This window comes from Dermochelys coriacea, chromosome 24, assembly GCF_009764565.3.
Source record: "Dermochelys coriacea isolate rDerCor1 chromosome 24, rDerCor1.pri.v4, whole genome shotgun sequence".
NCBI lineage: Eukaryota > Metazoa > Chordata > Testudines > Dermochelyidae > Dermochelys > Dermochelys coriacea.
Window position 1 is genome coordinate 13,097,364 of NC_050091.1, and position 11,398 is coordinate 13,108,761.

The 11,398-nt window shown below is 54.7% G+C and overlaps 2 protein-coding genes across 2 annotated transcripts in view; one reads left to right on the forward strand and one right to left on the reverse strand.

Moving 5' to 3' along the window:
- The window catches only part of LOC119848081 (phospholipase A2 inhibitor NAI-like), a 25,882-nt gene extending 18,123 nt beyond the window's left edge, over nucleotides 1-7,759 (reverse strand). The window contains 1 exon segment of the mRNA XM_043502061.1: nucleotides 7,213-7,759. Coding sequence (XP_043357996.1) covers nucleotides 7,213-7,262 — 50 coding nt within the window. The 5' untranslated portion in view covers nucleotides 7,263-7,759.
- LOC119847640 (hyaluronan synthase 1-like) lies at nucleotides 7,080-10,598 on the forward strand. The gene is made up of 4 exons (XM_038382576.2): nucleotides 7,080-7,887; nucleotides 8,674-8,899; nucleotides 9,490-9,622; nucleotides 9,807-10,598. Exons 1-4 carry the CDS (start codon nucleotides 7,186-7,188, stop codon nucleotides 10,480-10,482), a joined length of 1,737 nt encoding a protein of 578 aa, XP_038238504.1. The 5' UTR covers nucleotides 7,080-7,185; the 3' UTR covers nucleotides 10,483-10,598.
- Nucleotides 10,599-11,398: the final 800 nt, after the last annotated feature.

Genomic DNA, 11,398 nt, shown 5'->3' on the forward strand with positions numbered 1-11,398 from the left:
GGCTTCTACATCCATAGTGGCCAGGATGGTGTTTTTAGGAAGATCACCAATGGACTGTAGTTTCCTCAGGAAATCGGTGGTGTCTCGAAGATAGCTGGGAGTGCTGGTAACGAAGGGCCTGAGGAGGGAGTCTACATAGCCAGACAATCCTGCTGTCAGGGTGCCAATGCCTGAGATGATGGGGCGTCCAGGATTTCCAGGTTTATGGATCTTGGGTAGCAGATAGAATACCCCAGGTCCTGGCTCCAGGGGTGTGTCTGTGCGGATTTGTTCTTGTGCTTTTTCAGGGAGTTTCTTGAGCAAATGCTGTAGTTTCTTTTGGTAACTCTCAGTGGGATCAGAGGGTAATGGCTTGTAGAAAGTGGTGTTGGAGAGCTGCCTAGTAGCCTCTTGTTCATACTCTGACCTATTCATGATGACGACAGCACCTCCTTTGTCAGCCTTTTTGATTATGATGTCAGAGTTGTTTCTGAGGCTGTGGATGGCACTGTGTTCTGCATGGCTGAGGTTATGGGGTAAGCGATGCTGCTTTTCCACAATTTCAGCTCGTGCACGTCGGCGGAAGCAGTCTATGTAGAAATCCAGGCTGCTGTTTCGACCTTCAGGAGGAGTCCACCTAGAATCCTTCTTTTTGTAGTGTTGGCAGGAAGGTCTCTGTGGGTTAATATGTTGGTCAGAGGTGTGTTGGAAATATTCCTTGAGTCTGAGACGTCGAAAATAGGATTCTAGGTCACCACAGAACTGTATCATGTTCGTGGGGGTGGAGGGGCAAAAGGAGAGGCCCCGAGATAGGACAGATTCTTCCGCTGGGCTAAGAGTATAGTTGGATAGATTAACAATATTGCTGGGTGGGTTACGGGAACCATTGTTGTGGCCCCTTGTGGCATGTAGTAGTTTAGATAGCTTAGTGTCCTTTTTCTTTTGTAGAGAATCAAAGTGTGTTTTGTAAATGGCTTGTCTAGTTTTTGTAAAGTCCAGCCACGAGGAAGTTTGTGTGGAAGGTTGGTTCTTTATGAGAGTATCCAGTTTTGAGAGCTCATTCTTAATCTTTCCCTGTTTGCTGTAGAGGATGTTGATCAGGTGGTTCCGCAGTTTCCTTGAGAGTGTGTGGCACAAGCTGTCAGCATAGTCTGTGTGGTATGTAGATTGTAATGGATTTTTTACCTTCAGTCCTTTCGGTATGATGTCCATCTGTTTGCATTTGGAGAGGAAGATGATGTCTGTCTGTATCTGTGCGAGTTTTTTCATGAAGTTGACAGATTTCCACTCTATACGGCTAAATTCAGTGCCTTGCATAATCACAGGTTTCAGAGTAGCAGCCGTGTTAGTCTGTATTCGCAAAAAGAAAAGGAGTACTTGTGGCACCTTAGAGACTAACAAATTTATTAGAGCATAAGCTTTCGTGAGCTACAGCTCACTTCATCGGATGCATTTGGTGGAAAAAACAGAGGAGAGATTTATATACACACACACAGAGAACATGAAACAATGGGTTTATCATACACACTGTAAGGAGAGTGATCACTTAAGATAAGCCATCACCAACAGCGGGGGGGGGGGAAGGAGGAAAACCTTTCATGGTGACAAGCAGGTAGGCTAATTCCAGCAGTTAACAAGAATATCAGAGGAACAGTGGGGGGTGGGGTGGGGCCACAACAATGGTTCCCTTAACTCACCCAGCAATATTGTTAATCTATCCAACTATACTCTTAGCCCAGCAGAAGAATCTGTCCTATCTCGGGGCCTCTCCTTCTGTCCCTCCACCCTCACGAACATGATACAGTTCTGTGGTGACCTAGAGTCCTATTTTCGATGCCTCAGACTCAAGGAATATTTCCAACACACCTCTGAACAACATACTAACCCACAGAGATCTTCCTACCAAGACTACAAAAAGAAGGATTCTGGGTGGACTCCTCCTGAAGGTCGAAACAACAGACTGACTTCTACATAGACTGCTTCCGCCGACGTGCACAGGCTGAAATTGTGGAAAAGCAGCATCACTTGCCCCATAACCTCAGCCGTGCAGAACACAATGCCATCCACAGCCTCAGAAACAGCTCTGACATTATAATAAACAAGGCTGACAAAGGAGGTGCTGTCATCATCATTAATAGGTCGGAATATGAATAAGAGGCTGCTAGGCAGCTCTTCAACACCACTTTCTACAAGCCATTACCCTCTGATCCCACTGAGGGTTACCAAAAGAAACTACAGCATTTGCTCAAGAAACTCCCTGAAAAAGCACAAGAACAAATCCGCACAGACACACCCCTAGAATCCCGACCTGGGGTATTCTATCTGCTACCCAAGATCCACAAACCTGGAAATCCTGGATGCCCCATCATCTCAGGCATTGGCACCCCGACAGCAGGATTGTCTGGCAATGTAGACTCCCTCCTCAGGCCCTACGCTACCAGCACTCCCAGCTATCTTCGAGACACCACTGACTTCCTGAGGAAACTACAATCCATCAGTGATCTTCCTAAAAACACCATCCTGGCCACTATGGATGTAGAAGTCCTCTACACCGACATTCCACACAAAGATGGGCTACAAGCCGTCAGGAACAGTATCTCTGATAATATCACAGCTAACCTGGTGGCTGAACTTTGTGACTTTGTCCTCACCCATAACTATTTCACATTTGGGGACAATGTATGCCTTCAAATCAGCGGCATTGCGATGGGTCCCCTAATGCCCCTACTCTACTTGCACTACATTGATGATATCTTCATCATCTGGACCCATGGAAAAGAAGCCCTTGAAGAATTCCACCATGATTTCAACCATTTCCATCCCACCATCAACCTCAGCCTGGATCAGCCCACACAAGAGATCCACCTCCTGGACACTACGGTGCTAATAAGGGATGGTCACATAAACACCACCCTATACCAGAAACCTACTGACCGCTATGCCTACCTACATGCCTCCAGCTTTCATCCAGACCACACCACACGATCCATAGTCTACAGCCAAGCTCTGCGATATAACCACATTTGCTCCAACCCCTCAGACAGAGACAAACACCTACAAGATCTCTATCATGCATTCCTACAACTACAATACCCACCTGCTGAAGTGAAGAAACAGATTGACAGAGCCAGAAGAGTACCCAGAAGTCACCTACTACAGGACAGGCCCAACAAAGAAAATAACAGAATGTCACTAGCCATCACCTTCAGCCCCCAACTAAAACCTCTCCAACGCATCATCAAGGATCTACAACCTATCCTGAAGGATGACCCATCACTCTCACAGATCTTGGGAAACGGGCCAGTCCTTGCTTACAGACAGCCCCCCAACCTGAAGTAAATACTCACCAGCAACCACACACCACGCAACAGAACCACTAACCCAGGAACCTATCCTTGCAACAAAGCCCGTTGCCAACTCTGTCCACATATCTATTCAGGGGATACCATCATAGGGCCTAATCACATCAGCCACACTATCAGAGGCTCGTTCACCTGCGCATCTACCAATGTGATATATGCCATCATGTGCCAGCAATGCCCCTCTGCCATGTATCATAGAATCATAGAATATCAGGGTTGGAAGGGACCCCAGAAGGTCATCTAGTCCAACCCCCTGCTCAAAGCAGGACCAAGTCCCAGTTAAATCATCCCAGCCAGGGCTTTGTCAAGCCTGACCTTAAAAACCTCTAAGGAAGGAGATTCTACCACCTCCCTAGGTAACGCATTCCAGTGTTTCACCACCCTCTTAGTGAAAAAGTTTTTCCTAATATCCAATCTAAACCTCCCCCATTGCAACTTGAGACCATTACTCCTCGTTCTGTCATCTGCTACCATTGAGAACAGTCTAGAGCCATCCTCTTTGAAACCCCCTTTCAGGTAGTTGAAAGCAGCTATCAAATCCCCCCTCATTCTTCTCTTCTGCAGACTAAACAATCCCAGCTCCCTCAGCCTCTCCTCATGTACATTGGCCAAACTGGACAGTCTCTACGTAAAAGAATGAATGGACACAAATCAGATGTCAAGAATTATAACATTCAAAAACCAGTTGGAGAACACGTCAATCTCTCTGGCCACTCGATTACAGACCTGAGAGTGGCTATACTTCAACAAAAAAGCTTCAAAAACAGACTCCAACGAGAGACTGCTGAATTGGAATTAATTTGCAAACTGGATACAATTAACTTAGGCTTGAATAGAGACTGGGAATGGATGAGTCATTACACAAAGTAAAACTATTTCCCCATGTTTATTCCCCCCCCACACTGTTCCTCAGACGTTCTTGTCAGCTGCTGGAAATGGCCCATCTTGATTATCACTACTAAAGGTCCCCCCCAACTCTCCTGCTGGTAATAGCTCATCTTAAGTGATCATTCTCATTACAGTGTGTATGGTAACACCCATTGTTTCATGTTCTCTGTGTATATAAATCTCCCCACTGTATTTTCCACTGAATGCATCCGATGAAGTGAGCTGTAGCTCACGAAGGTCTGTAAGGTGCCACAAGTCCTCTTTTTCTTTTTGCGAATACAGGCTCACATGGCTGCTACTCTGAAAGAAGTTAATATGCAGCTCCTTGTCTAGGCACCGACTCCGGGGCTGGAGCAACAGGCGCCAACTATTCAATCTGCCGGGGGGTGTTCACTGCTCAACCCCTGGCTCTGCCACAGGCCCTGCCCCCACTCCACCCCTTCCCACCCCCTCCCCTGAGACTGCCATGCCCTCGCTCCTCTCCCTTCCCCCCCAGAGCCTCCTGCATGCCACAAAACAGCTGATTGGGAGGTGTGGGGAGGGAGGGGGAGGTGCTGATCAGCAGGGCTGCTGGTGGGTGGGAGGCACTGGGCGTGAGGGGCGGGGAGCTGATGGGGGGCTGCTGGCGTATTACTGTGGCTCTTTGGCAATGTACATTGGTAAATTCTGGTGCCTTCTCAGGCTAAGGTTTGCCACCCCTGTACTAACCTGTCTAGCACGGCCCCTTTCCTCTCTATATAGTCCAAAGACAGAATCGGATTCACATATACTTTGGGAGTAACCGTGAATGATTTACTGAAATGTCATTAATTGCACGACCCTCATGCCTGGGCACTTCCTCTTTAGGTACAATTCAGATTGACCCTTTCTCAGCCCACCAGCTTGTGTTTTATTGAATTGGTCGCATACTGTCTGCAGGTTTGTGCCACAGAGCGAAGAGGTGATACTCAGCTTAGTCACAAGGGTAGAAGTGCGACTCTTTCGACATGAGAGATGTTTAGTCAGATCATCGGGTGGTATAAATCATATAACTGGGATCTGGCCCCAGTGACTCCAATGGAGCGATGGCCGATTCACACCAGATGGGGGTCTGGTGAAACTATTAAAGAAACTAAGGATGCCAATGGGGTTGGTTTCATTATGACTGCTCCCTGCCACTCCCACACCTGTTTGCTCAATTCCTCCTCATTGACTTCTGCAAATATTTATTGGTGACACATTTTCTCATCCACCCCATACCAGTGTCAAACTGGGCCTCACAAGCATCACACTGCACCCAGCTGGGGGAATTTAATTATAGAGTAACTGAAGAGCGTTTCGGCTTCATTGCATACCAGGCCCTTTTCTTCGCTGAGGTCATCAAGATGGGTAGGGGGGCTTCCAGACAGAATCCAGGAGTTAGGATCTCCAGGAGTCGAGAGAGAGAAGCAGATGGCATAGATACTGGTTTGCTTTGAATGTGCTAATGTACAAGGGGCATAGGACAGGAACCCTGAGAGAATAAGAGACCCAAACAACATACACGACCCTTGTGTATTTCAAGCGCGCAGGGAAACAACTGAAAATAAATGACCAGCATGCGGGGGAACAAACGGGGCTGGAGCGGGGAAAAGAAGCATAGAATAGAATCATAAAATCATAGAATATCAGGGTTGAATGGGACCTCAGGAGGTTCTAGTCCAACCCCCTGCTCAAAGCAGGACCAACCGCAACTAAATCATCCCAGCCAGGGCTTTGTCAAGTCGGGCCTTAATAACCTCTAAGGATGGAGATTCCACCACCTCCCTAGGGAACCCTTTCCAGAGCTTCACCACCCTCCTAGTGAAATAGTGTTTCCTGATCTCCAAACTAGACCTTCCCCACTGCAACTTGAGACCATTGCTCCTCGTTCTGTCATCTGCCACCACTGAGAACAGTCTAGATCATACTCTTTGGAACCCCCCTTCAGGTCGTTGAAGGCTGATATCAAATCCCCCCTCACTCTTCTCTTCTGCAGACTAAGTAACCCCACTTCCCTCAGCCTCTCCTCATAAATCATCTGCCCCAACCCCTAATCATTTTCATTGCTCTCCGCTGGACTCTCTCCAGTTTTTCGCATCCCTTCTGTAATGGGGGGACCAAAACTGGATGCAAAACTCCAAGTATGGCCTCACCAGTGCTGAATAGAGGGGAATAATCATGTCCCTCGATCTGCTGGCAACGCTACTACTAATGCAGCCCAATATGCTGTTACCCTTCTTGGCAACGAGGGCACACTGCTGACTTATAGCCAGCTTCTCTTCCAGTGTAATGCCCATGTCCTTCTCTGCAGAATTACTGCTTGGCCAGTTGGTCCCAGCACAGAAACAAAGAAAGAAACAAAGAAAGACAGATGGGGAGGGGCTAAGCTGGGTGGAGGAAAAAGACATGAACCTAAAGCTGGGGAGGAACCACCAAGCCTGACGTAGACACAGGGTGTGCGTCATCCCCAGACCACTGTTCATAAACTCCCCCAAGCCAGAGTAAGGAACCAAAACAAAGAGCAGCTGCAGCACCAGCAGGGAGAGAGAGCCCAGCACCAGGTAAGGGCACTGGGGTCTAGTGGTTAGAGGGGGCGGGCTGGGAGCCAGAACTCCTGGGTTCTATCCCCAGCTCTTGGAGAGGAATGGGGTCTGGTGGGTCACAGCAGGGGGGGCCAGGAGCCAGGACTCCGGGGTTCCCTGCGTGGTGCTGACAGCGGGAGTGTCACACTTGTGTGGGTTGTTTATTTATTCAAATGGACCTTTTCGGGTGCCAGTTGCCGTCATCCCAACAACGCCCCATTCCCAGCCCGGTTTAATCATTTTTGTGGCTCTGTCCCAGAGCTCCTGCCAGTTTGGGCAGCCTTAGGCAGTGAATCCCCACCGTTGCTGAGACCTGGGGGGTCCAGTCCACACCCACCCAACCGCATCTCACCCCATGCCCGTCCGTTGCAGAGATGGACCCCAGAAAAGCGCCTAAATACCTCATCTCTGCCGGGCGCCGCATCCTCACCATCGCCTTTGCCCTGCTCATCTTGGGGGTCCTAACATGGGCCTACGTGGCTGGGATCCAGCTGGTGGCCGACCAGTATCGGATCATGGCCTTCGGCCTCTATGGAGTCTTCCTTGCCGCCCACCTGGTCATCCAGAGCTTCTTCGCCTCTCTGGAGCACCGGCGGATGAGGAGGGAGTCGTTGGCCTGTAGCTACACCAAGACAGTGGCGTTGACCATCTCGGCCTACCAAGAAGACCCCTCCTACCTCTGGCAGTGCCTGGAGTCGGTGCGGGCCACCCTGTACCCCCCAGAGAAGCTGCGGATCCTCATGGTGATCGACGGCAACAGCCCCGACGACCGCTACATGATGGACATGTTCCAGGAGGTCTTCGCCGGCGAGGACGTGGGCACCTATGTCTGGGAGAACAACTACCACCAGCAGCCCCCACTGGAGGGCGAGGAGGGGGGCAGCGGCTCCCAGGGGGAAGGAGGGGAGGAGCCTGGACCCTACACTGAGGTGGAGATGGTGGACCCGGGCCAGCTGGCGGTGGAGGAGTTAATCCGCTCCAGGCGATGCGTCTGCATCATGCAGCGATGGGGCGGGAAGCGGGAGGTGATGTACACGGCCTTCAGGGCGCTGGGCAACTCGGTGGACTTTATCCAGGTCGGAGCAACCAGCTGGCTACCCTCCCCCCACCCCACTCTCCAGCCCAGCACCCCCTACTGCTGTTCTGGGCATGAGGCCAGCCCTGCCTGCCAGGGGAGAACCCCCCGACCCCACTCCCTGCAGCACAAACCCCCTAGCACCACGCTGGGGCATCGGGCCAGCCCTGCCTGCCAGCGGAGAACCCCCCGACCCCACTCCCTGCAGCACAAACCCCCTAGCACCACGCTGGGGCATCGGGCCCAGCCCTGCCAGGCAGCGGAGAACCCCCCGACCCCGCTCCCTGCAGCACAAACTCCCTAGCACCACGCTGGGGCATCGGGCCAGCCCTGCCTGCCAGGGGAGAACCCCCCGACCCCGCTCCCTGCAGCACAAACCCCCTAGCACCACGCTGGGGCATCGGGCCAGCCCTGCCTGCCAGGGGAGAACCCCCCAACCTCGCTCCCTGCAGCACAAACCCCCTAGCACCACGCTGGGGCATCGGGCCAGCCCTGCCTGCCAGGGGAGAACCCCCCGACCCCGCTCCCTGCAGCACAAACCCCCTAGCACCACGCTGGGGCATCGGGCCCAGCCCTGCCTGCCAGGGGAGAGCCCCCCGACCCCGCTCCCTGCAGCACAAACCCCCTAGCACCACACTGGGGCATCGGGCCAGCCCTGCCTGCCAGGGGAGAGCCCCCAGCCTGCCCCCAGCAGTACAGCTCCCCCTAGTGATGCACTGGGCATAGGGGTCAGCACAGCTCCCCCTGGGGGTCTCAGCAAGTAACACCCCTCCTTGGCTGCCCCCAGGTGTGCGACTCAGACACCAAGCTGGACCCCGGCGCCACGGTGGAGATGGTGAAGGTGTTGGAGGCCAACAAGCACTACGGAGCCGTGGGGGGCGACGTGCGGATCCTCAACGTCTCCGACTCCTTCATCAGCTTCATGAGCAGCCTGCGCTACTGGATGGCCTTCAACGTGGAGCGCGCCTGCCAGTCCTATTTCAACTGCGTCTCCTGCATCAGTGGGCCCCTGGGTGAGCCTGCCAGGACGCCTGGGTTCTCCCACGCTCTGGGAGGGGAGTGGGGTCTAGTGGCTAGAGCGGGGGGCTGGGAGCCAGGACTCCTGGGGTCTCCCCATCTCTGGGAGGGGAGTGGGGTCTAGTGGTTAGAGCAGGGGGGCTGGAAGCCAGGACTCCTGGGATCTCCCCATCTCTGGGAGGGGAGTGGGGTCTAGGGGTTAGAGCAGAGGGGCTGTGAGCCAGGTCTCCTGGGGTCTCCCCGTCTCTGGGAGGGGAGTGGGGTCTAGTGGTTAGAGCAGGGGGGCTGGAAGCCAGGACTCCTGGGGTCTCCCCGTCTCTGGGAGGGGAGTGGGGTCTAGGGGTTAGAGCAGGGGGGCTGGAAGCCAGGACTCCTGGGGTCTCCCCGTCTCTGGGAGGGGAGTGGGGTCTAGTGGTTAGAGCAGGGGGGCTGGAAGCCAGGACTCCTGGGGCCTCCCCGTCTCTGGGAGGGGAGTGGGGTCTAGTGGTTAGAGCAGGGGGTTCTATCCCGGCTCTAGGAGGGGCCGGGAAGGGAGCGCTGGGAATTCCGGCTTTGCTGACCCGGCGCTGCCTGCTGCCCCCTGCAGGCCTGTACCGGAACGACCTCCTGCAGCAGTTCCTGGAGTCCTGGTACAACCAGAAATTCCTGGGCACCCACTGCACCTTCGGCGACGACCGGCACCTCACCAACCGCATGCTGAGCATGGGCTACGCCACCAAGTGAGTGCACGGCCCAGCTGGGCCCGGGCCCTCCTGAGGGTGGGGGCCCGGACTCCTGGGGTCTCTCCCCAGCTCTGGGAGGGGAGTGGGGGCTAGTGGTTAGAGCGGGGGGGCTGGGAGTCAGGACTCCTGGGTTCCAACCCCAGCTCTGCATTAGCTAAGCCCCCCGCCTGCCCCCCTCCAGGTACACAGCCCGCTCCCGCTGCTACTCAGAGACCCCCGCCCACTTCCTGCGCTGGCTGGCCCAGCAGACCCGCTGGACCAAGTCCTACTTCCGCGAGTGGCTCTACAACGCCCTCTGGTGGCACCGGCACCACCTGTGGATGACCTACGAGGCCGTGGTGGCCGGCGTCTTCCCCTTCTTCGTGACGGCCACCGTCCTGCGCCTCTTCTATGGCGGCAGCCTGTGGGACGTGCTGTGGGTCCTGCTCTGCGTCCAGCTGGTGGCCTGCATCAAGGCGCTCTACGCCTGCTGGCTGCGGGGCAGCCCCCGCATGCTCTTCATGAGCCTCTACGCCCTGCTCTACATGGGCGGCCTCCTGCCGGCCAAGTACTTCGCCATCGCCACCATGAACAAGAGCAGCTGGGGCACCTCCGGGAGGAAGAAGATGGTGGGCAACTTGATGCCCCTGCTGCCCGTCTCCATCTGGGGGCTCCTGCTGCTGGGGGGGCTGGGCTACACCATCTACCAAGAGGCCCAGCCCGTCTGGACCAGCCTGGTCAAGCAGGCCGAGCTGAAATACCTGGTCATCGGGGTGGGCGTCTACCTGGGCTACTGGGCCGGCATGGTGCTGCTGTACTGGGTGTGGATCCGGCGGTGCTGCCGGAAGCGGGCCGATCACTACACAGTCCAGGTGTGAGGCCCGGACACCAGGGTTCCTTGTTATTCTCTTCCTACCTCACACCCCTGGCCTGGCTGTGGGGAAGCTGGAAGGCCGGATTAGACAGGGAAGTGATGGCTAGTGGAAAGAAAAGGGAGCGAGGGTGCCAGGACTCCTGGGTTCCATCCCTTGCTCTGGGTGGGGGATGGGATCTAGTGGTTAGAATGGGGAGGGGGAAGGGAGCCAAGGCTCCTGGGTTCTTTCCCTGGCTCTCTGTGGGAAATGGGGGCTAGTAGTTACAGCAGCGGGGCTGGGATCCAGGACTCCTGGGTCTACTGCCAGCTCTGAGAGGGAAGTAAGGTCTAGTGGTTGGAGTAGGTAGGGCTAGGAGCCTGGACTCCTGGATTCTAGCCATGACTCTTGCAGGAGCATGGAGTCTAGCGCAGGGAGTCTCAAACTGGGGGTCATGACCCCCCAGGGGGTCACAAGGTTATTATGTGGGGGTCACGAGCTGCCACGCTGGCGCATCGCGGCCAGCATCCCGTGCTCGTCTTATGAATTGCCCAGGCTGTCTCTCCGTCGGAGAGCGAGGGGTACCACCGGGGTGATGCTTCAGTCAACTGCTGGCCCCGGCCCCGCGCTGCTAAATGGTGCTGATCCTGCTCCACATGCTCCCTGCTCCTCCTGGTCTACACGACAGACTTAGGTCAACATGAGGCAGCTCAGGGGGGACCTAATTACGTCCGTGTCCACACCCCTGCCTTGCTCCCGCCGACGTACGTGCCCTACCCCAGTGACATCACAACTGGGGGGCGCTCGGGTGACCTTGCGTCCTTGTAGACACGGCATTACTTACACCAGCCGTTGGCTCACCCGTCCCAGGCTCTGGCCACACTGCACTGACACCCGCTCTGGCGGTGCCCCCCCACCCTCAGGCACTAGGGGGCACAGCATC